Below are 25760 nucleotides of genomic sequence, written 5' to 3' on the forward strand. Positions count from 1 at the left end.
TAGTGAGAGGAAATAAAACCAAGAGAGCTTTCTCTCTTCTAGAGAGAGAATTTCTTCTAGAGAGAGAATCTTCTAGAGAATTTCCTTTATAGTTGGCACAAAAGGAAAAGAAAAAAAAAAAGAAAAAGAAAAAGAAAAAAGAACACAAGAAACAGCTTTCCCTTTAGGAAAGCTCTCTGCAAAGACGACAAAGAATAAGTAGAATGCGTCTTACAGCCCCTGATCAAGAAACATTCTGGGGCAATGGGCTGGACCATCTATTTGATATTTGTTATTACTCTTCTGTCCAAAAGCCATCTGATCTTTTAGTGGAGAAGTTCCTGGTTGGCTACAAAGTCACTGAAGCTGTAAAAGGGGAACACTGCCAACTGAGCTTCTCCTGTTATGTCAAACCAAGGCCAGATGCATCTGAGAACTGGGACTATGGTGCGGTGGAGAATCATGCCAAATCTTTGTCCAGAGTCAAAACAGCTGGTTCTTTTTCTATATGATCTATCCCAGTCCAAATATATTCAGAAAAAAAAATGGCTTGGAGCAGCTATCTAGTCATTTGACAAAGCATTAGTAATTTTCTAGTGACAGCAATAACATGGAACATGGCCAACAAACCTAGATTTTCAAATACAGATCTTTTAACGGAGAAGAGATGGAATCAGAATAGATAGATCCTGTAGTCCATCCACCTTTCATTCAGATAAGTAAGATCATATCTTCTTGATACACTATAAACAGAATTATCATAGGAACGAAACCCTGAACTGTCTGTCAGAAATTGGATACAGTGTTTTTACTTTAGGTGTAGTCAACTGTGTCAATCAGACATTAAGTTCTGATCTGCCAAAATGTTTGATTGATACCGCTAAGTTGTCTCTGCGCTTTCACACCTTCATAACAAAGTAATTCCCCATTTCTGTGCTATTCTTCCCTCTTTCCTCTTTATTTTTTTTGCTTTTAGGAAAACTTTTCCTGCTACTTGAATTTTGAACAATAAGTTTTTCTTCTTTCAAATCTCTTGTCTTGCTCTATCATGTATCTGTTACACAGTTGATTTTTTCAAAGCCCGAACAGTTGTAGTTTCCTAAGACTGTATCAGCCAAGAACATTTAATTTCCTATTGCTTTCCCAGAAGTGAGCAAAACTGGGCTCAGCTGAATTTCTTCATGAAATTGCAGTGCAATTAGCAAATCCTGCAGCCTAATGAACACATAAAACGTACTTGTATGGTTTTGTTAGACTCCTGTCTATAGTCAGGAATATGAAGCACACAGTATCAGACTTAGACTACATATAAATTACCAGAAAACTTTTTACGCGGTAACTTATTTTTCTGGACCTTGAGAAATCTATCCTGATACAGTGGATCCTGAGGGTCATTCAACAGAGGCATAAGCAACTTGGAAAGAGGGAAGGAGGTCAGTAAATTAAGGTCAGGAAACCAATCCGTCATAATATTTGTCATTTTTCATTCAAAGTGGGCAAACATCACATCAAAAGATGTAAGACCTCACTCTAGTTGTAGTGCTTCATTCCATATCTGTCAGCATCAAATTGGCAGTGCACAAAATATTTTGAAAAGGATTGAGAATTATCACTCTGACTGGAGAAAGGTTATGATGGTCTGTTTCCTACCTTCATGAGAAAGAAAAGGAGGATGATGATGAAGACGCTGACTTTGGGATGGATCCAGGCAGCAGATTTCCCTAGGATCTGGGGATCCCCCGTGTATTTTGCCCAGGTATAGTTATCAAAGAGAGAGCTGATGGCTTCCCGTGGCATCAACTAAATGGCAAGAAAACAGTGATGAGCCATGATATTATTTTAATTAATGTTCTAACTCTGTTCCTACAAATTGGGGCAATTTTTAGTTCTAGGCACGATGATTATGAGACTTTACTTACATTTTTAATCTTCAGAAAGAGAGATAGGACTTTACCTGAACTGCGGAAATGATAATAACTACTTTTTAATATACATGAGGTAATGTCTTATTAATTTGCTTAGGAAAGCACACATTTTACAGATTTTATATAAAGGAGGTAGATCACGAGTCTCAGAATATAGTCCCTTTCCAGTTGTAATTGCTACAACTAACTGCTAAATTTTCTTTCCACTTTCCTGTACGTAAGCATTTTGGGGCATAGGAGAAGGGGAAGCTTCTCCCCAGAATTACACAGAATTGCAAATGCACGTCCCACTCTCACCTCTCCAGCCATGAACTGGCCAAACCCTGGAGGAAATGTCATTGTTGCTATAAGGAAGGTTATAACCCCTGGGTATATGAGGCGGCTGAAAAGAAAGAAGAGAAGTTTTTTAAATATAATGTCAACGTCACGTTTTTGTAGCACTATCTCTTCAGGAGTATGACTGCTATTTCTATGAATGATATCTGCTAAAACTGCTCTAGAGTTCTATTGCTGACAATTTAATACCCTGCTACACTGATCATCATCAGTCTTTAAGAGTTTAACTGACAGTAAAGCAATTTTTTTTCCAATCACAGTTAATATAATGAGAGGGAGAAATGGATGCATGCAGGAATGTACGAAATGTGCAGAATTAAATATAAAAAGATGATGTGAACTTTCAATGACATACTGACCCATTCCCAAAACCTAGCATCTCCTGCAGTTGTCCTGATTATTCCACTTTTGCCTTCCAACCCCTGTGTCATATATCATGTCCTACTGAGTAAACGTAGCTATTCAATTTGGATATTTAAACATGGGTATTTCATAGATTTCTACATGCATTCCATCATTGCATTAATTCTTATGTGAATATTTTCTTTACTTTCTCTTGAATTGCTAACTGCCACAGTTGTGAGGGTCCGGTACAGCTGGATCATGTGGGACTGAAGCCATCCATATTTTGCCACCAGTGCGTCCAACCCCAAGCTGGGCTTCTGCAGGGGTATGCTGTGAGCCCTCTAAGGCACTAAGGCAAAATGAACTTCACATGCTTGACTGGCATTGCCAAGCCCCCCTCTGACAAGTTACTATGTTCATTATGGAGTCTTCTGACTGAAGTGCCATGCTATTCAAGACATAGCACATAATCTTTAACTTATTGCAGTCTAAGAACCTATACTAATCTGAAAAATTAGTTGAAAAATTTCCTTGCTTTTCAAACTTCACTCCACTCCTGTATTTACTTTGTTATGGTTTTGATGATTCTGCAGGTACCTGCAGAAAATCCTACATAATAAAGACATGTTTTTCTTCCACATCATAAATAAAGCTATTTTGAACTTCTTTTTAACTACAGATATTTTTTCTGCTCAGATATGCAAACTTTTAACAAATGTAGGTCCTCCATACCTCTCAACTTCAAAAATTCTCATAGCTTCACATTTCTTCTATAAAGAGACTGAAGATTTTTAAAATTAGACACATTTTATTCTTCAGCTTATTAACAGTATCTTTGGATTTTTTTGAACAAAAAATATTTAAGTGCTTTGTAAAACCTTTATTGCTAAGCAGAAAACTTAGCATTTTTTTTCATGTTTTTCTTCCATGCAGCTATTCATATAATTTGGTTACTATCAGTTTTAGATTTGGGTTCTTCAGTATGCAGTAATTGGAATGCTGAAGCAGATTCTTTACATTTTTCTATATATTTTGGCTTAAAAAACATTTTTCCTTTAGATTTTTCAGATGCAGCTCCATTTCAGTTGTATCTAATTTTCTTAACATATAAATACTGTTGAATTCCTGGGTCAATTTTTGATTTTTCTTTTCTTTAATATATTCTAAAAAATAAGCAATACCTTTTGATTGATCTACATGATCACTGATTTTCTAATTAAGAACATTTTCTATCCAGTCCAGACAGCTTTCCCTGTCCTCTTAATAAATATTGCAGTAGAGTGTCCTTCTGAAATCAACAGGCTATTGAAATTATTGCAGCTGGTCAAGAAGAAAATTCAGCTTAGAACCGATGTACGTTTTCAGATATTTTTCTTTCAAATAAACTCAAATTCTCATACCATCTCACTACTCAAATATTTCTACTAGTTCAGAGAAAGCATTTGGCACTATCCAGTGCCAGTAGGACATCAAATCTGATCTCTAAAAGAGAGTATCCTCAAAAGTACTCACTATTTGGTAAGAAACTGGCTGAGAGCTGTATGACGTCGGATGCATAGGACCACTTGTCGATTGAAATAAACGAAAAATGCTCCAAGGAATCCAGAACATATCCTAGAGAAAAGGAAACGAAATAAAATCATACCAAACAAATACAACATGCAAATTATCATCCAGAAAACTGACTTGTCATATTTTTCTTCTTCAGCTGTTCAGGAATCCTTTTAAATTTTATTTAGAGGGTTGTTCCTATAGCAACTCACTTGAAGAAACTAGCTTCCTAATGAATGGAAGAGACCACTTTGGACCTCCGAGACAAACACATTCACACACTCTCCCATTTCACTGCTTAAAATTTTGCTGCCTAAATGGAGGAAATCCCGTGTCAGCAGGTGATGTCCAATTCCAGGACACAATAAGGATGCTTCTGAATTCTGCCTGTTCCTCTCCTTTTCTTTGCAGTTCCCTGGTCTATAAAGGTTTCTAAATATGCCTGCTGCATACACACACACACACACACACACACACGTATGCGCAAGCAGTGGAGAAATAAACTATGACTGTTGGCAGGACTGTTATCATGTGATGACACTTCCATTTGAGCTACAGCTTGGTTGAATATAGGGTTTATCAATAGTTTCACTCAGAATTAGTGTACTGAAAACTAACTATTGCATAAATTTCTGTGCATGTTTCTGATTTTGATCGGTCAAATACTTGGGTGATGAAAACAGTATCACTGCCTATAAAGAAAGACTGTAAGATCTTAGAAAAGATTAGAGAATCAGCCCAAAAAAGTATAGCTGTCTGTAAGAAATCATCCTTATAATCTGTGCCTTAATGAGACCTGGGTAAATAGGGCCTAATACTCAAAGCTGAAGTTAAAAAGGAGAGCTCTTTTCAAATCCGATAAGAGGAAATATTATTTTATGTGGCATATAATTGTCACATAATACTGAGAATAAATAAACAACTTTTTCATTCTTTATTTTTTTTTCTTTTTTTTTCATATGTTCAGCAGCTTTTTGCTTTAAATATCTCAATAAAATATGTTTTTAGTTATTTCAAAAAATAGAGTCACATTTTGAAAACTTCCTGCCATGAGTTTGGCTGTTTAAAAGTGTCATAGAAACAAATTATTTCTAACATAATGCTATTTACAGAAAACATAATGTGTCCAATGAACTTCTTCTAAATAATTTAAACTCTTACTTGTCAGCTGTACTGCTGAGCTAGACCAGTCCCTTGGGCAACATAAGCATTTGGTAGCTGCACAGTGAACTGAATCACTTTATAATACTTTGCATCAATAAAGCAAATCCCTCCACTCCTGCTTATCAGTTTGCTCCCAAAAATAGAAGCGCTTCTCTTGTAGAAGATCTACCTATCTGTACTGGTTGACTGGCTCAGATTTTTATGCTACCTGAAAATAAAGAAATAAGCTGGATATTGAAACGAGAGAGACTGAACTTTAAGAGAGCTGTAGCATTCAATTCTTGAACTTTTTAAATTTTTCTTTTCAACACTATACTGGCCTTCCTGGCCTTTGAAAGTATTTCGCATCCATCCTGCTACACTCCCTTGCTAGCCTGTGTGCACTACAAAAACAGGTCTGCCAATTCAGTTCAAAAAAAAATGACAACAGGTTTTGTATTTTATTAATGAGCAAGTGAAAGCATGCAAGTTTATTTAAGGATAAGGAGAACAAAGTGGATAAATATGATTAGCAAAACCTCCTGGTTACTGATAGATTTTAAATATATATGAAGTCTATAAAAATCCCCCTTGAGTTCTGCTGGCCAAGTAAATGATGCATGAGCAGCCTCCCAAAAGAAGATGGAAAATCCAAAGGAGTGGGAAAACCTGAACTATGCTTCTGGTCTTGGAGCCAGTGCCTCCCTCCAGCAAAGGGGATGGCCAGCACAAATAGTTTTTCCTACAATGTATTCTCCTCACTACTGTTCTGCAGTGATTTCCCTGGAGCCTTACAACTCTAACTCGAGAATTTTCCTAGCAGAAATTCCAAACTCAGATTTTTCTCCAATATTTCTCAATTCACTTCCCATTTTTTTTCCCAGATTCTCTTTCATTTCCTAAGATTTTCACAAATTTCCACAAATGAAAACAACTCAGATATCCCAATAAACAACAACTGACACAGATCTTAATAACTGAGCCATTGTTCCCACTGCTCCAATTTCTATTCAGCTATTTTTTGCCAGCACCTTATGGTACATAGCTCTTTTGGAACGCATAACCATTCTGTTCCTGTAGAAGTCAAACTTCATGGTTAAATCTTTTGTCCCACCCTCACCGCCCCCAAATCCTCTAAAGTCTTTTTTTCTCTGATTTCCCTTGCTTGTTACTGGAGCATTAAGTTGTAATGTACTGATCGCGCAGATCTTAAGAAACTGCATATAATTTTATACCTATCCAAGCTAGAAAACACTTGGCCTTAGTCTCTAATGCAGAGATGCTCCAATATGGTAGAAAATAGTCATGCAAATTAGTCTTAATTTATTCTAACCCATTCTTCCCATTCTCCAGGCTGACAGAACATTTCTGCCTGGAGATGACCTTTCCATAGCAGAAGTCTCCAAAACACCACTTTCTCTTTTTTTTTTCTTCACCAACAGCCCTCATCTCTTCCAGGTCTGTGCAAATAAACTCAAGATAAAGAAAAGAACTACTGTCAAGCAAAAGGCTACACTGACTTGTTCAAGTCACCTGAGAATGCCACCAAAATGGTTAAAGGACCATTGAGTAAACCTATACCTGGAACAAATTCTGAGCTAGATTTTTCTTTCTGAGCTTAGTATCTGAAAAACGTGGGTGAAAAGGAAATGACAAACACCTAGTTACTACCTCAGTTTCCTTCTTTACCCATCTGTTTTCATGATACCTTTTCCTTAAGGCAGAATCCCGACAAGCAAAGGACTTTCTACAGAACTCATAGAATAACCTTCATACTGCAAGGAACTGAATCCCTGTAGACTTACCCTATTAAAGCAAATGCTGGCAGCTCTTGCAGATCAAAGGGAAAATCCATGCGAAAGTTAGTTCTGAACAGGGCTGTGATGGTGACTGTGTAAGAGAAGAAAAAGGCAGAGAAGGAAAGGGAACAGTGAGGTGAGATGCTAAATGCCATAAAGCTGGGGGTAGGGAGAGAGCAAATAGCTATATACATGTATAGTTGCATAATATTATATCAAGTATTTCAGGTGTGCACACTGCTCTGATTTTGGTACTAATTTCGAGCACTTGTGACCTCAGTAGTCTAGGTGGCATAGGTTTGTGTTCAGAGAATGTATATATTTTTAGCTACAATCCCAGATTTTTAAAGACTTTCTTTTTTTTTTTTTTCATTTTAGCTGTTCTTTAGAATATAAAAGGTCTTCCCATTTTGCTCACTGGCTCGATAAAAACTCTTTTTGCCAAGGCAGATAGTGCTCATATCCCTGGAGAATCCTTGTCACATACAGTTGTGATTGCTTTCTGAAAACGTAGCTCAGATCCTCTTTGAAGTTACATCTGTGCATTTTTTATGAGTGGTTCCAAAAGAATAAAACAGTCTTACAAACCAGAGATGGAAAAGAATAGCTAATACCTCTCTTCTCCAGGACACCTCTCCTTGTAGTGTGGCACTGCAAAAATGACTCAAATGGCAAAAACTCCTCTGCATTTACACGGAAGTGCCTAATTATGTGGAAGTGGTAAAAATCTGTATGCCAACAGGCAAAGTCAAAAATACCAAGCCCATACTAGGTGGAGACATAGCTGAGCGGATATAGGTATAAATCCCAACCAACTTTTAGCTCCAGGCTTCTGGATCAAGGAATTGTCTGAACAGTAAGAAAAGAAAGCAAGCAATGAAAATCAAGCATAATATGATAGCAATGGGAGACCTTAGTTACTTAGCATCTGGTTAGACAGTACCAGGTTTAAAGCAATGATTTAATCAGATCTTTGTGGGATATATTACCTAAGATACATGAGCCTGTTTAACAGCATTTACTGCCCAAAATGGAAATCTCTTATTCCCTTTCCTTTCACCATCCTCTTTCCCTTCTGGCTACTCTGTTCTGCCCCTTCCCTCCTTGACAAATTACAAAGCCTTCACTGATTTCTTTCACCTCGTTAATATATCAGAAAAAACTTATTCCAGGGTTAGTCCATTTCCAGGGTAGTGAACTGAATGGAGGTGTCCTCTGAAAAGCAGAAATAGCACAAGTGAGGGATGAAGACTGGGCTGGGACCAGGGAGGGCAAATGATGGTCAGAAAATAAAAACATCCTATATTTTTGTAGATGAGACCAAGAATCTCTAATCTCTATTTTTAGGAAAAAGTCAGTCTAAGCCACCAACTGACAATGACAAAAGTATAAAGAATTCATTTTCCAAGAGTCTGACAAGGTGACAAAGGTGACCAGTTCTTTCTATATTGAAAAGAGATAGAAAGAGACATCCATAGAGGGATTCAGACTACCTACCTTCAGCCTATCTCCTGAAGCTGATTAGTTAGGCTCTTTTCTAGAGGTGCTTATCTCTCCGTTGGCTATAGAGATAGCCAGTTGAGTAGTTTAGAGAACCTGCCCAGTTCTTAAGTGGTGAAAGCTAACAGAGAAAAGTTCCATCACGAAAGAGACTAATTAAAAATGTGTAAATATTAAAGGTTTCAGAACTATGGAAAGGAAATATTTTTCATAGATAGTTGGATCATGGAACTACTTAACCCAAACAGTCACTGAAGCAGAATGTAAGAATCTATTAATATGAATATTAAAGCTGTCTAGATGATTTTGAAGAAGAGGCAGTAGAACTCTTAGGATTAAGCTATTGTCTAATGATTTGAGAGATCAGAGAAGAAACTAGAGTAGATGAAGTGAAGGATGGGAGAATATCTCTTATGTGTCTTCAAATTCCTTGTATGTTTGTCTGGAAAGAACAGAACATGTTTTTTGAGTCAGATGTGATGGCTGAATATCCCTCAATACAAGGCAATGTTTCAACAGGAAAAGATGTAGTCATTTTCTATATCTGAATTCAAAAGCACCTTCTAGTGAAATAGAAATGAAATAGAGAAATCCAACTGTGTGAAGTCAATACAGACATAAATTATAGCAATATTTAAGTAAGAGCCCATGTGTAGCCTAGATCAATAAAACAAACAAAAGTAGAAAAATAAAAGATAAGGGCGTAATAAGCAAGAAGTTCACAAAGAAATGACAGTCTCTTGTATCAGCCAGAGCTCTATTCCCACATGCTCTGCTGAACATGCTTTTCGTGTGCTATTTCTGTCTGCACAAAAGTTGCACTTATCTTTTTCAGTTATTTGAAGACAGTTTTTATTTTTCCTTTAGAGTTACCATGAAGTACATTTGGACTTTTCAGTCTTCCTATTCTTCACACCCTACTAATCATGTGCCTTCCTACTTATTTCATCACCTCAATTTCCTGAACTATTTCTTGTTTTCTTTTTTTATGCTTCTGGTCAAGAGATGACCAAACCTAACCAGTGGTATTTCAAGTGCAACAGAGCAGCATACACTATAGTATATAAAAATCTCTCTAGATTTTCAGTCTTGGCATTCTGTTGACCAGAAGCAAAAATTTCACCTTAAGGCTCTCTTGATGAGGAGTCATATTCAATCATTTTTGGTCAATATGCCCCATACACCTACAGACAGATAAAGTAGACAGCTAGTCACATAGGATGCTTCTTTTTCCTTCTCTATTTCTGGAAGTCACATTGGATGGCAGAAATTTTGAACTTTGGCTTTGAGAAAGATGGAAAAATAATAAATTAATAGAACAATTTGGGCACAAAAAAAGTAGAAATGTTTTTTTAGCTTACTTGCATCCTTGTTCCAGACAGCAAGGACTCGAAAAATGAAGGCACTAAAGGTAGCTGCAAAGAAACCTCTCCAATAATTGCGAACAGCAAAGTAAGTGGAAGTGACCTCAATGCTGAAAAGGACCCCTGGAAAAAAACAGATAAGTAGTTACTTGCAAGTAAACCCACAAGTCTTCACATCCCAGTCTGCTGTCATCTTCCTGCTGTGGTCACAGTGTCTACACCAGAGAGTCTGCAAAGGGGGCAAAGCTAAAATCATGTCAAAAGTGTTATGTCAGAAACATAAGAGAGGCTCCTAGGCAAGTATCTAAAGAGCCTTCCCCTCTTGCCTTCAGGAGGCTGACAACATACGGAGAAAATAATGAAAGATTGCATCAGAGAAGCTGGGGAGACTGAAAGCATTAAAGGCAAGTTTCTTTGTTCAAGATAGGTGACAGACCAAGAAGAGGGTGTAGGAAAGGGGAAAAGGAGACTACAGCTAGGCAGGAGAGGATTTAAGTACCTGAGAAAGAGGAAAGCAAAGTGAACAGCCACTTGCCTCCAAGTGGTGTCCCAAAGCAGCAGCCGACCCCAACAGCACAACCCACAGTCAGGACATCTGTGTAATAATATGGCTGCTACTGGTGGAAGAGACAAAAAGAGACAAACAAACAGAAGAAAGAAGGGAAGAAAGGAAAGAGAAACAGGAATTAGCAGGTACAGCCACATGGTATCATTTAGTTCTGTTACCAATCTTGGGTTTATGCTTATCTTGCTTTTCTCTCCTGGATGGCTTCAAAATAGTCAAAACACCTGGCTCAAGGTATGCCTGGAGTTACACCTTTAAAACACATGGAAAAGGCAGCATTCTGCATTTCATTGAAACATGCACATTTGTGTCACTATTGAAGAAATGTCTTATGGAAAATCCTTGGGAAGCTGGAGGTCCACATTTGTTTTGCTCTATCTCTTTTACTCTGGTAGGAGATTTTAGAATGCACATGTGCAGAGAGTACCTCAAGGAAAAAATCGCTGAGTTTCGATGCACAAGGTACATACATATCCAGAACTGAACTCAGACAGCTGGTGTACATTCTATCATCCTGAGTAGGTAAGAGGATCATGCAGTAAAATACTGAAATCTCTTAGTGAAAGCAATCAAGATACTAAAGTAAAACGAGACTGTTTGGAGGACACAGAGCTGCTGAAAGGGAGAAATTCACCTTCCCCTCTTTCTCCAAGATTTGGAGAAGTACCTGAGGACCCTGCAATGCCTGGTGAGGAACCTTAAGAAAGGGAAGCAGGTAAGTTTTATTTTGTGTTGTCTATAGCTTAGATGATTTTTAGTACAGAGAACACTAGGGTTAAAGCCTGTGTTTTTTGGTGCTTCATGCTATCACTCATCCTCAAAGTAGCCTATTAGATCTCCCACAAGAATGGAGTTTTGAGAAGGGTATTTTTGTGTTACTGTGGTGATAGAAATGGCCAAGGTGACCTCTAATGGCCAAAGACCATGAAAGCCCTGTGTTTGATGGAGCTTCAGCCAAGAGATGTGTCAGGGCTGTAAGGCTGGGGACCACCCCCTGGCTCCAAATAGAGTGGCCAAATATGCAGATTTGTCCTGGGTATCCTCTGGGCACTGTGCATTGCCCCTGTGAAATAATCATTTGTGAGAGTTGGGAGGGCATATGACAGGGGCTTTCATTCAAAGTGTCAGGATTAGTGTGATGTTTATGCTGTACCCACCAGCATTATGATTTACAATTTGAAACCGAGGATACAAGTCACATGGCCTGAAGTGTGGCAACAGGTATGTGGAGTAGAGGGCACAAAACTTTATATGATAGTGTAAGAATAATTTAAGATTTAAGATTCCCAAGCATGGTTTTCTCTTAACCGTGCTGGCCACTGAGAAGGGTCACTGGCATGTGGCATCCCTCAGATGATAATCTGACACTGGTTTGCTGAATGTGCTGAATGGTATGGACCAAAACCAGGCCAGGAAACATGCCAATGAACTTGGCTCATTCCCTGATGTTTCTAGCAGCATTTCAAGAGGATTTGAAAAAAAAAAGAAAAAAAAAAGAGTACTAGAGGACTCTTAGAAAGTGCAGATCTGTGCACCATTTGCTTGTCAAGGAATAAAATAGTTTTCAAACCTATATTGAGGGCTCCTTGTAATTACACAGGTGTTCACCAGGATTAGTATAAAAAAATGTACAACATGAGTGATTGATATTAACTTGCAAGCCATATCCAGGACTTAGGTAAACTAAAGATTATGTCTCCTAGGTAATGGAAACCACATTTGGCAAGTTTGTGGACATACATTAGGAGAAAGCAAATAAGGTTATGAAAACTATGATAACTTCCAACTCCTCTACTGTGATGTAATCAGAGAGTCATATCAAGTTTTAGGCTTCAGACTCTGGAGGTCTCTTCTGCAACAACTTGCTCAGAGCTAGGCTAATTCCAAGGTTTGGTCAGATTTCTCAGGATCTTTTCAAGGGCAGTCCTGAATATCTCTAAGGTAGAGATTCCCCAGACTCCCTGGGTACCTGTGCCATCCTGAACCATCTTTGTAGAAAAGGGAGAATTTTAACATTACACATAATATTTTCCATGTTGTACTACATAGTCTTATGTCCTTTCGCTGTTCTCTGAGAAAAGTCTGACTCCATTGTCTCTCTCTAACCTCTCTTTTGTCTATAGGAAGACAGTAATTAGACCACTCTTTCTTTAGCCATTTTTTTCTCCAATACTCTAGGCTGTAGGCTGTAAATTACAAGCAATGTGTCCTGCCATTTCTGAGCCTATATTAATTCTAGATACAGAGCATGAAGCAAAACTTTAGGCTGTCTTAAGGAAGCGGTGGGGAGTGGTTTGCACTGTTTTTCTACAATTAAGAAAAATCGGTTCTTCTGTATGCTATTGATAGTTCCAGCCATGATTGGCTTACTCCTTGGTTTTCAACCATCTTTCTCTCAAGGTTTTTGGCAGGCTTACGAACTTGCCTTGAAACTTCAGGCTTCAACTCAGGCTGTCTCCAACTTGCTATACTGCCCTCCCACACAGCTCTCAAGCTCCCTGTTGCTGAACCTGATTTTCTTCTTGATATGTCTTTTTTTTTTTTCAGGTCATCGGTTGAGGAAACTTTAATGTGTAATGGACAAACTAGTTTCCTAGGATTTTTTCCTTTTTTTTTTTTTTTTTTACATAGCAAAATGTATGACCATCACTAATGCTGTTATCACAATGAAAGACTACATTGTATCTAACTCGTCCATTTCAAGACTAACAGCAAAGTTGTGCATGGATGAAATAAAGGTGTTTTAGGAAAAAAACATTCATATTTCAAAAAATCCTTAAACTTCTGGACAGAATAACTAAGAAGAACAATTCAGGCATAGTATGTAGGGGAGAAAGAGGAATAAAGGAACAACAAAGTTTAACATTTTAAGACTAGTTACTTATGAATATATTTCCACTGTTTTAAGAACTTACTATGTGTCTCTGTCACATGTGCTATTTAAAAAAAAAATTCCCTGATTCAGAAGACTAGTACAGATGAGAGAGAAGAGAGAAAATGTTCACAATTCACCTCACAGTAAGATCACATCAAATAGAAAAATAGAAAGGGAGTTCTGGAGCTGTCTCCTCCAACTCCTTGCTCAGAGTTAGGCTTAGTCTGAGGTTATATGAGGTTGCTCAGGATATTGTACAGGAGAATCCTGAATATCTCCAAAGGTGGAGATTCCCCAGCCTCTGGGCATCTGTCTCAATACTGAACCAGTCTCAAGGGATAGGGACATTTTTCCTTTATACATAGTCCAAGTTTCCCATACTCCCAGCTTCATGCATTGCCTCTTGCACTACATACTTCCGAGATGAGTCTGAGTTCTCTAAAATCCTCCTTTAGGTGACATAAGACAGCAAAAAGACTTTTTTAACTGTTTAAAGACTCCTTAAACTGTTATTCTCCAGGCTGATAAACCCAACTCCCTCAGCCTTTCTCCATACGTAATTACTCCAGCCTCCCAACCTTCTTATTAACTGTCTGCATCTCTCTTGCCCAGGAGAGCCCAAAAAATTTACACAGAGATTTTTTTCTGTTCTCCAATCCATTGATAAAAATATACATACAGTTGTTCACTACTGATGCTATCACTTCCTGTCAAAATTGCTGTCATCTCCTGCCCTTAAATGATGACACCACTTACATGAAGTGTTTTTTAGCTTCTGTTCTCTACCAAATCTTCATTATTTTGTGAACAGAAATTGGCGTTTTCCATGTTGAACAACTCTCTGGAAGCAGGCAGGGACTGAACAAGCTGCATCGTTAGAAACCAGCACCATAAAAGATGTCATTTTTCCTATGCCCTTTGCAGGATAAAGTTTTCTCTTTCTTCTATTGCCTGCAATTACATGATGCTGCAGAGCTGAAGAGACATTTGCGAAGAACCTGCCCAAGACCAGGGCATTTCACAGTGAGCGGCAAGATGAGGTGTACATCAAATGTCACATACAGGAAGACACTTGCCTCCAAGAGGAGCCCCGAAGCAACATCCAACTCCAACTGCGCAAGCCGCCACCAGGAGATCGAGCTGCCTGTGCACATTCTGGAACAGAGAGTGCAGCCAGAGAAGGGCATGCTGGGGTTAGAAGGAGCAAAGCCAACGGGTTAGGACCCAGAACACTGATACAAAGCAACAGCCAGCAGCAGATTCAACCATTGCTATTCTAAATATCAGCCTCTGCACGATTTAGCACGATCTTTAGTAGGTCAGCTGGCTACAACAGGGAGAACGGGTCATTATGCAGAGACAGGATTTACTCAAGTACAACAGCACCTCCTACTGTTGTACTGCACAGCCAGCTTCTGCTGGGAACCTGTATGTAAAGCAATTGCTACATATAGCCATGTACAGAGTTAATAGATTTTTTATGCAACCAGTCAGTACAATGATCTCCACACACAGGCTTTTGTACAGCAGCAAAAGCCTGGAGACTGTGTCTATAGTTAGCAATGCATTACACATTCTGGTTTAAAGACAAGTTGATCTTGGTCTGTAGCAACTTGAGATTTTTTTTTTTTTTTTACAAAGACATTCACTGCAAATGTTTCCACTTCGTGATACAGAAAACTTGTCAAACCTACATTCCTAAACAGCCTCCGTGTAATGCAGTGGCTAATATACCTGCCTAGTCCTACATGGTTACTGGACTGTATATCTGGCCTCCCACATTTTCTTTCATTTGTAATTTACTTCTGTATAGCAGTATGATAAACTTGAATTGGTAGGCTCCCTCTGCATCTTGTGGGCTACCCATGTTACTCTACCTCCACAGGAGGAATCAGCTAGTGTGTTATAGGAGTTTGATGTATAGAAGAGCTATATGCAGAGATATGTGTCTTACCTCATACACACCACAGAAAATTGACATGAACTTGCTGAGTACAGCAGCACAGATGCTAGCAATATGCACAAAAGGACCCTGCAAGAGAAGAACAGGGGAAAATCAGAGAGGGTTGCCCTCTACCACTGATGACCATTTAGTCATCGCCCAACCTCTTTGACTGTCCTAACCTGCCCCTCATTATTTCTCTTCTTCCTTTCAAAGACTACTTGACTTGAGTCGCTGACCTTTCTGTAACAAGCCTTTCATAGAGAAAGGAAAATGGCCAATTGGACATAAGACTTGCTAGAAAGAACACAGATTTGAGAAGAGAAACAATGGCAAAGGAAAGAAAATGTGATCTTCTTTCACAGACAATGTTTCCCTCCCACATCCTGGAAACCACAGCGCATGAAGATAGCAACATTCACCTCTTTCCCCACGGGCATGCCACTTCCAAGCCCAGCTGTAAGGCCCACAACTTTGGCCACAAAAGCTTTGAGAGTGAGGTATTCCTTGAGTACTACTCCCCTCATAATTGTCTTCAGTTCTGGAATTCCAGACCCTGAAAACAACAACAGGGGATGAGGAAACAATCAATAAGCAAATTGAGTATGAAAAAGAGACAGACAGAAACAGATCTTTCCATGCCTTCCACCCTCACCAACAGCCTGTGGGGAGACGAGATGGCAGAAAATGGCCGCAAACAGAATGAGAACAAGGGGGTATGTGACCCATGCCAAATACTGCATAGCGACATTCGGGTGCAGCTCTCTGTACATCCACTTGTAGGCTGTTGACAGACAAACAAAGAAGTTGTCAGTAACCACAGCTGCTCCAAACAGGTTGGAAAACATCCTCCAAACAGGTTGAAAAACAGGTTGGAACCACATACTTTCTAAACCTATAACCTAACTCTGCCCCTATGAACATTCCTGAGAAATGCTATCCTAAAGTGATACTTTTCTAAGGGAAGGATGATAATGCCTTGGAGTACAGGTTTCCAAGTAAAACGGGCATTTTTACAGGAAGGATAGAAACAGCTTTCTATTTGTAGTCACTATTAATACCTGTATCCTAATGTGGCACTAGCAGAGTTACACTGTATGTAGTTGGGGATAAATCACTAAATGGGGGATCTTCATTTGGCAGCATGAAGACCTTATGGGTGCCCTGAATCACAATAAAGTGATTAATCAACAGCTAGTGCCCTCTTCTCCATCTCAATCATACGAAAATAAACACATAACACTAGACAGGATGGGAATCAGTGTAACAAGAAGGACCAGACTGCCACTCCCTTGTGGTCCTACAGTCACCAGGGAGCAGGAGTGAAAGGAAGCTGAGGTAATAGTTTGTCTTTGATTCACTCCATGTCCACTTCTTTCCACATTTTCCCCTACTGTCCCTTTAAAGAGCTAAGCTCTAGTTAGACTCCCTTCCTTACTATGTTACAAGTCCTTCAAACTTCCCTGGCAGCCAGGAGTGAGGATGGGAGACTCACATTAAAGGAAGAGGAACATTGGTCATTGGGCTTTGTAAAATATTGATTTGATTTACAATGCTGTTTTTGCAGCATTTGAAAAGAACTCACCCTGTAGGCTCTTCGCGCTGGCATAATCCATTCCCCAGCTCACCAGTGCCATGACCAGACCTAGCAGAATCAAGAAAATCCAGTCCTCTCCAAACTTCTTGGTAACATACTTCTGGATGCGTCTAGCACAGTCTGTTGAGGAGAGAGTAAACCAGAAACAATGAAGGGACACAAATGAAGCTTGTGTCTGTCTCTCCTCTCCTGTATTGAGAACTGGTAACAGTAAGCATTTATTTGGAAGAACTCTGGACATAGCATCAAAGAACTGGCACTCATCCCTGGTTTACACAGTCCTGCAACGGCTACCAAAAAAAAAGAAAAAAAAAAAAAAGAATGAGAAAGAGAGAAGAGCGGAGGGGTGTTTTATCCTCTTGGACACCAGCAGCAAAAATCTGACACAAGAAAGTTCTTTTCATCCTGTTACACAGATCTGTTGTAGAAGGGGAGATTACCTTGTGACTTTTTTCTGAACAGATCTGGGATATTTCTAGTGTGAAAGGGGATATGGAAATGTCTTTTCAATCCACTGTGTTTCCTTGTCCTTCCTTATTCATTTCTCCCCAGTCTAAGCTTCCTTATCTTTTTGCCCTGTTTAAGTTCCATCTCTCTGGCTGATCTACCAATGTTTGGTCGCAGTGTAAGTGGACATGAATTGTCCCCTACCTTGACATTTAGAATAGTGCTCTTCTTTGGTCTCTATTTGACTGTCACGTTTCAGGGTTCTTCCGTTGTTCTTCTGCACTTGTTTCTTATTCAGTAGTTTTGCTGCTTCTTTCTCAGAGAAGTCAGTTTTCTGGTCTGTGTATTGGCCATAAAGCTAGAGGAGCAAAAAGCAAGAGAGGTCAAAATGAAAAGTTAAGGCCAATATCCCTTCATAGACAGCATGAAAGATGTGAAGGCAGATCTACTAAAAGTTAGATGTACAGATTCAGGCATATCCAGGCAGGGAGACAGGGACACACAGAATCCCCTCAGAGATTTCCTTTCTGGTTCTAATACAGAAGGAGACAGTCTTGCTCATATTCATAGCAGCCAGCCTGCTGCTTTGGATGCATACTGTACAGAGCACAAACAATAGTGGTAGGAGAGGATCCTTAGGCTCTCCTATACACAAATTCAGGTCTGGGACAGACCATCTGACTGAGCTTTCCAAACATTTGTCATGCACAGATAACATACGTGGAATCTGGATATTTATTTGGGACAGCGAAGATCTCTAGAATTGTCCCTCTCATCTCTCTATGTCAGTACAAATATGAATCCAACCAATGAATCCAATCTCTGTACCCTGACTTTAACACTGATTTTTAAACTGCATTCTCTCTCGAAACAGAGTGCAGCTCTCTTCTGAAATCTCTCTATGTAAAAAAGCTACATAGATCGCTCTGGATCAGATTGCCAAAGCTTAAGCAAAATTTAATAATGCAATTAAAAAATAATTTAATGACACAGGCTAAGATGAGGTGCCTTCTTGCAACAGTGAAACTGTTCATCCTCATCTTCAACTAGGTTCATTTGAAATTCAAACTGTAAGTATCTTTGCCTCTGAGGAGTCCAATGCAATCTTGCTTTGAGCATGCCAGTCCCACTCATGTATCACCATGATCAGCATTACCAGCTACCACCTAACCCACTAACACAGAGATGTGATTTCTGTACAGATCATTATCTCCTGTAGTTTGCTTCAACTGCCAGTGCAAGGTAAGAGCTCTAAAATAAGGTCAGGTACTACACAGTGAGGATAAAGGAAATGAGTGAATTTGAAATCTCATATTTGCTAAAGGCACATGAAATTTCTCATGGTTAAATGTATGTCCCCCTTCAAAGATGCAGATATCCACTGATACATCATGCCTCACATGCTACTCAGTCACTGATGCCATAAAGTCTTTCATGTTAATGAAGGGGCATAGGACTTTTCTTTTAAATACAGCAGTAATTACAACTGTCTGTAGAACTTCTGACATTATCTTACAACTTAGTTTACTCTTCAGGTGCTAAACTCAGACTTATGAATGAACCAGCATCCACTGGCTGCTGGCTCAAATCTGGGATGACCATGGAATCCCCTTTGGAATACGGGATACCTACAGTCTCTTTGTGAATGGGTCTGACTAACTCATATTCTTCAAAATATTGCCTAAGGTGGGGGTTTCTTAGGTTTTCTACCATTTGCCCTGTTCCCATCTCTCCTAAATCCTTGCATTCCCTTTTTGGGAGTACAGTATATGATCACAGAATGCTAATTACATTGTAATATCTTAAGAAAGAGTAAAAACCTGTTCTTTCAGGTCTGAAGGAAAGATATTAAACAGACAGTCTGGAGACACAAAAAAAGGCTAAAATAATTCCCAAGAGGCTGCCACCCTCCGGTCTTTCTGATACAGTGTGTCTCACTGTTTCGTGAGATATCACACTACCAACAGAACGCAGGAATGGCCTGGGAGTGTTCATCCCACTGCCAATGAATCCTGAATGAGGCATGCAGCCATTGTTGGTGCACAGAGTGAAAAAGAAGGGGCATCAGCACAGTTATCAGAGAAGAGCACATGCTAATTGCCATTACTTATTCAAACCATCTTCTCAAGTACCCACATATCTCCAACTCCTCTGAAATTACTAACTATCTAATCTAGTCATTGTCATCAAATACTAATCTTAGTAACATACAATTCACAGGTAGCTATGCATATGTGAACTGAGGAATATGTATGACATTTTTGCACATGGATTTGCAATAAACTTGGCAGCTATGCCTTCTCTTCAGCAAAGCGATCTCAAGTAGATTTGAAGAATTCTACCTATGCCCACTTGTTCATCTACCAGATTCCCTTGGGAGCAGACATCCTACCTTCCTCCTTTTGGGAATAGGCAGGGGAGATAATTGTTTGAGAAACTCCGAATAAGCCTCTCCATTGAAGGGTATCTTCAGGGACATACATTTGAGTTCAAAGTTCTCATCTGATGCATGACCTGTGGTCTTGGCACTTCACAGTTGCCAGAATGTGACTCTTTGTTTCTTCCTCAGTACAAATCTGCTTCTCTAAGATTTTCTGAATGGTTGTAAGAGGAGAGTGAGCAATACTCAGATTAGCAAAACTACACACTTCAGCTGGACAATCACAGGACATTTGCGACATATGCAGTATTACTACATGTGTTTAGGAGATGTTTATATTTGACAGCTTTGCTTAATCTCCTTTCTGAGTGACACAGAAGATTTTACTCATGTTCCTTTGGGACTTCCATGGTCTCAGACATCAACTGTAGAAAGTGGAAAATGCAGCTGACCTGAGAAAATTTGGGATCAAACAGATTCAGAGACTCATGGAAAGATTTAGAGTGGAATGTACCTCTGGAGGTCTCTAGTCCAAATCCAGTCTTACAGCATGTTAGCTCAAAATAGATCAGGCAGCTCAGAATCTTGTCCAGGCAAGTTCTAAACATCTCCAAGGGTGGAGATCCCCCACCTTCTCTGAGCACCTGTTCCAGTGCTGAACGAATTCATATCTCCAGAGAGCAAATATGACTGAAGGTCCTAAGTCCTTTATTTATTTGCATATAGTCATCAGCTGACATTTGTTCCATGCACAATAATTTGTTCTCAGAATATGCCTCTAGGTGGCTTCCCTGTTGTTCCTTAAAAAGATCCATTCTGTCTGAACACCTATTTGAAAGTAATCTTCCATTTATCACTGTACTGGAAACTGAATATTTTATTGTATTTTATAACTCCATCATTTTTATTAGGGCAAGCACCAAATCAGGCAATGCAATCTCTCAGCAATGAAGAATGTCATTTCTCTAATCACCATAATACAGAACCAGATAGTGAAACATCAGGTTGAAAGACTTGACAGATTCCACATACAAGGTAGGCTGTCACAAATAAAATACAGTTCTAAGCAGCAGACTGTGCAACTTGTTTCCCTCACCATGTCTGTTTCAGCCAGCAAGGCTGCCAGCAGTAACAGATTTTGAATAAATCATCTTCACATTAATAATCATTTCAACTAATGTTTAATTTACCAGCAGAATTCATGAGTTCATATCAAATACAATTCAAAATATAAACTCAAATGCATGCCAAATATGAAGTTCAAGTTAGAGTCTTCCACTTTTTCTCAGATAGGAGGACATTAAAATACAACAGTACAAGGGTTAAATGACATGGTGCAGCATCCTAATTCACTCATTCAGTCTGGCTAGAAAATAATTGATTCAGTACATGAAAGAGAAGGAGTTGGTCTCAGGATTCAAGGAAGGTTTCAATGAAGATTTTGTTCTAGGAGTACAAGTTAGTCTCAACTAACATGCATGTTTTGTGCATGTGCTTTGCTTCTTTTGCATTCTGGCACTGTCTCAAATTGTAGGAGACTGTGGGACAGAGTAAGAATCTGGAAATCAAGAGATGGCCATGTTAGCAAAATTACATTAGGTCAGAAATTCCATTAGAAGACATGTAGAACTAGAAATACAATAAGGCTTGCACTGTTCTTCTGACACTACCTCTCTAACACATGGAACACAGAGTTTCTGAACATCACAAAAAACAGGAAATAATTTTAGTAGATACCAATTTTCTAGTGGGATGGTCAGAAAGGTAATATTATGTCTCGCTTGGACAGATGATGAGAAATTGGGAACATGATAATGATACATAAACAGCTCAAGGTAAAAATACTGTTAAGGAAAAAAAAATCCAGGGAGAAAGCACAAGTTGGATAAAGTTCATTTTCAGGGAGGAAACATTAATAACTGTTGAACTGTAAAACAGCAGAGTTTTTCTTCCCCAAAAGATGGTGAGTTTTGTTGCTTGAGTTACTGGAGGAAAGCATGCATGGAATCTCAGGGTAGAAACATATACATCACCATGATCTCAAGACTTTTCTTGGAGCTACTGCCATGCATAAAACTCCTCTCTCAGCCCAAAGTCCATGGTGTTTCTCATGACATTTAGACCAAATGATATGTTCTACACAGCATACTCTACTGCTGAAATCCCTTCCCCCAGTGTTGCCAGTGCACACTGTTTCTAATCTTCTCCTCCTGGCCACTGCGGCAACCTTGGGCTCTGTACATTGCTCATTCCTCTCACTTCTGCTTTATGGCCATGCTGCTATTGCTAAATTGATTCTTCTTAGTTCTTTATGGGCAGATAGCAAAATAATTGCTATATTTGATCTCAAGCTTAAGAACTCCAAACCACACTTCGTAAATTCTAGGTTCAACTGCTTAGACATAGATCCAAGGAGGCACATATGAGCAGCTAGGGTTGGATGGGACAACAAGTAAATAATGATTTCCCCTGTAGAAGAGAGGGCAAAGGGGAGAATCTAACATCACCCCCCCCAACCTTATTGTGGGGTTAGAAAGACAACAGAGCCAGACTTCTCAGAGGAGCACAACAAAGGTCAAGAGGAAACAGGTCCAACTTACTTACAAAAAGAGGGAGATCTGACTGCATATAAGGAAATCATATCCCTATCTGCCCCATCCCAAGAGTGGATCGGCACTGGCACAGGTGCCAGAAACATTTGGGACTTCCCACGCTTAGAGGTGTTCAGGACTTGCCCGAGCACCTTGATCTTGCTTTGGAGTCAGTCCTTCTGTAGGAAGGTATTTAGGGCTAGAGACCTCCACAGGTGCCATTTAGGTGCCAGGTCACCTAAATCTTTCTGTGAGTCTGTTGTTCTGTAATACTGTACTGTTTAATTACCCATTGCACATCCCTCACAATATACTATTGCAATTTTGAGACCTCACTGCTATAAACATCTTTTCTGCAGTCATGAATAAAATAACCTCTAAATACTTCACCACTTGAAGCTGCTTGATGAAAAGCTCTCATTTCTCATGTAGAAAGAAAAAAACCCTCAAATCCTATCACGTACCAGTTTGTATATTTTATCACCATATATTTTGTCACCTATTGTATGCCTGTTACCTATTATCTTAACTGTCAACAATTATGTATATACTATTATCTACTATTATTATTCTTTTATTATTTAATATCTGCTAGATATGCTAGAAGATCCAAGATAAAAGCCAAGATGCCACTGTGCAGCATCCTGTGTAAACCCAGTCAAATCACAGATCCAACTTACATCTAAAACACAAGGCAATAGCTAGCCCAAGAAAACGACGCAATAGCTATCAGAATTAGCAATAGCTATTGTTTTCCATGTAAACAGCATAAGTGTGCATGTTTCTACAAGATGTGTACATTAGCATGCATAGTTCCACTTCAACTGCATGCACACAAATGCCTGACAAAATATATATATGCACAGCAAGTCTGATTTTGCAGAAATGTACCTGCATATAACGTTGTATACATAAACATAATGTTCATACACGTGTATGCGAGTATTTAAGTGCATATATTTCTAAAGCCTCTTTTCAGTAAATCTATGCATGCCCCAGTTCAAGAATGCAAAGTATGTTCATATATGCATGCTTGTTTGGGGACAATACCGGTTGAAGATACGCATGGCAAATTCATGTGATGGCCCACTCTTTTGTGCATGAGTTTGCCAACATTCATGTGATCAGCGTGCCTCAGTAGCTGAATGCAAAGATGTGCCAGTGGCAGCAAGCAAGAGCATGGAGGTAGGTGGTACTGCCTCACTGTGTGTCATCTGTACCTGATCGTGGAAAAGGTCTTAGGCAATTACAAATGTCTATGGGATGGATAGAGGTTAATTGGGGTATTTTGTGCATGGATGTGCTTTACAGGAGGAACAATTTGAACGTCACAGTTCCCTTTCATATAACCCACTAATGGTCCCTGTAACACAAGGCACATGTCCCCTCAACCATCTGGACATTGCTCTACTTGCACTCCACATGCCAGGCATATGCCATCCTCCTAGAACAGCTGTGAAACCTACCTAGAGCTAGCTCTGGACTCAGGCACGGCTGATGGAGATGGAACATTTTTTCTTCATGAGCAGTCACTTCACTTGCAGTCCCTCCTGCCCAGGGTTGCATCTCCCAGCCTGGATGCCCCACCTGTGGCAGTGTGTATTGAGGGCTACCACTGCTCATGTCACTGGTGCTCTTAAAGGAGCTAAGGGATAGTAGCTGTCCCTGCTCTGCTCACTCCAAATGCTTTTTCATCAAGTGCTGCATTCCAGCATATCCCATTTGCTGGCTGGACTTCAGTACCTCTCCATCACATCACCTACCCATGCTCATCCTTCAGCATTCATTCACTAAGGGAGGATGCTGCAGCCAAACTGTTGCCTGATGTTAGTGTAAAAATAGCACAAACTACTGAAGTCAGCCTTTTTTTCCAGACACCTTCCAATTTTAGCTGCTGTCTCCATATAAACAAGCGAATGACTGTGGAACAACTTAGATACAAAACATTTGCAAACTCTCAGTCATTTTAGCTATTTTCAGAAGAGAAAAATCCTGAATACAACCATAAGACTGGTTCCCAAATCCATGCAGTGTGGCACACAGGATCCCCACTGGGCAGCTTGTCTACTGAAAGAGATTTTCTTTATGGCAAATACTTTTTTTCCTATCATCAAATCACAAAAATCTTTCAGAGATAATGCATCCCTCATATTTTCCTCTGCTCATACTTTCCCTATGTGAATTTCACATTCAGATAACCCCCCACACACATCCTCTTGCTGTCTTTCATCACTGAAATAGTTCCTTCATCATAATATCCTTTTATGTCAGCTTAGTCTGAGCAGAGTGGTAAGAAACAAGACACCAAGTCTCTGATGCAAACTCACCCTCTCACTCCTGCGCAGGCAGCTGTACCAAAGGGGAGGTAGAGGAGATACAGAGGACAAGGGGAAAAGATTCACATACAGCGCACATTTAAAGTCCCAAGCACATTTTTTTTTCTGCAATGACTGCTTGTGTGAACCAGAGCAAGAGTGAGATCCTGGTGTAAGGGTTAGGAAACTCCTCACTTGGACTCCGAAAAGAGCTACCAGAACTATCAATATGGGTCTTACGAGCATAAATTGCTCTTTGTTGAGGAAAATTCAGAATGCAGCTCTGTAAGACTTTTCTATACAGCTGTGCCAATGGATACCCATCTATGCATCTCTGTTTTTACTCATCTATTTCTCTACTTAATATCACAGTGCGGGTGAAGGCAGGCTCAGTTTCTATTTGATGTTACAGTTGCATTAATGGTTCGATTCCACGTTTCAGTTCGCCCATTCTAACTCTCTTTTTAATCATAGCAACCGCTGACTTGAAATGCCAGTAGTATTCCTGGATATAAGTATGACTGTGGAAGTCAATGACTGACCTGGGAGACAAGAAGAGAAGGGGAAAGCTGGTAGGATTGGGAACAGACAAGGTTGTGCACTCTACAACACCATCCTAAGAGTCCCAAGAATCTTTGTGTTCCCAATGAAACCTGTGCTGCCATAAAGGTCCCCATTATGCAGCCCTACCTGTGGGTGGCTGAGAGAGTTCTCCAGATAGTGCAGGTCGTCCCCTGTCCCCCTGGCCTCGCGTCCTGCCTCCAAAGGTATCCCGTAACGGGTGCATCTCTCAAAGCGGACATAGTCGTACTGCGGTGTGCCCCCCCACAAAGCTGATTTCGATCTGGATTCCTGCGTCTTGTGCTCTGAGGTCTCCATGCCTCTCCTTTTTTCCACATGCTCAGTTTTAACAGAGCTGCTACTCTAGACCTTACCTAGAACTAACTCATGGTCTGGCCTTGACCATGGTCTCTGCACTCTTTCTTCTTTGCTTTCTTTCTCTCCTCAGACCACTCCAGGTTGTTCTTCTACACCCTTTCTTTCTGACCCTCCTCCTCCTTGTGTCTCTCACTTTCTCCTCTTCCCACCCAAAGGCAGTGATTGCA

At 39.7% G+C, this 25760-nt stretch overlaps 1 protein-coding gene across 1 annotated transcript in view; it reads right to left on the reverse strand.

The window, feature by feature from the left end:
- LOC148592079 (chloride channel protein 1-like) overlaps positions 1 to 25545 on the reverse strand; it is a 36572-nt gene extending 11027 nt beyond the window's left edge. The window contains exons 1-12 of the mRNA XM_088535779.1: positions 25345 to 25545; positions 17573 to 17726; positions 16910 to 17041; positions 15980 to 16108; positions 15747 to 15880; positions 15337 to 15414; positions 10478 to 10556; positions 9940 to 10065; positions 7085 to 7169; positions 4098 to 4199; positions 2202 to 2286; positions 1630 to 1779 (exon numbers count right to left, since the gene is read on the reverse strand). Of these exons, the coding sequence (XP_088391905.1) occupies positions 1630 to 1779; positions 2202 to 2286; positions 4098 to 4199; positions 7085 to 7169; positions 9940 to 10065; positions 10478 to 10556; positions 15337 to 15414; positions 15747 to 15880; positions 15980 to 16108; positions 16910 to 17041; positions 17573 to 17726; positions 25345 to 25533 (1443 nt within the window). The 5' untranslated portion in view covers positions 25534 to 25545. The remainder of the gene's footprint in view (positions 1 to 1629; positions 1780 to 2201; positions 2287 to 4097; positions 4200 to 7084; positions 7170 to 9939; positions 10066 to 10477; positions 10557 to 15336; positions 15415 to 15746; positions 15881 to 15979; positions 16109 to 16909; positions 17042 to 17572; positions 17727 to 25344) is intronic.
- Between the last annotated feature and the right edge of the window lie 215 nt (positions 25546 to 25760).

Source organism: Tinamus guttatus, unplaced genomic scaffold (assembly GCF_059628265.1).
Source record: "Tinamus guttatus ecotype Peru unplaced genomic scaffold, ASM5962826v1 Tinamus_guttatus_pri_ptg000646l, whole genome shotgun sequence".
Taxonomy (NCBI): domain Eukaryota; kingdom Metazoa; phylum Chordata; class Aves; order Tinamiformes; family Tinamidae; genus Tinamus; species Tinamus guttatus.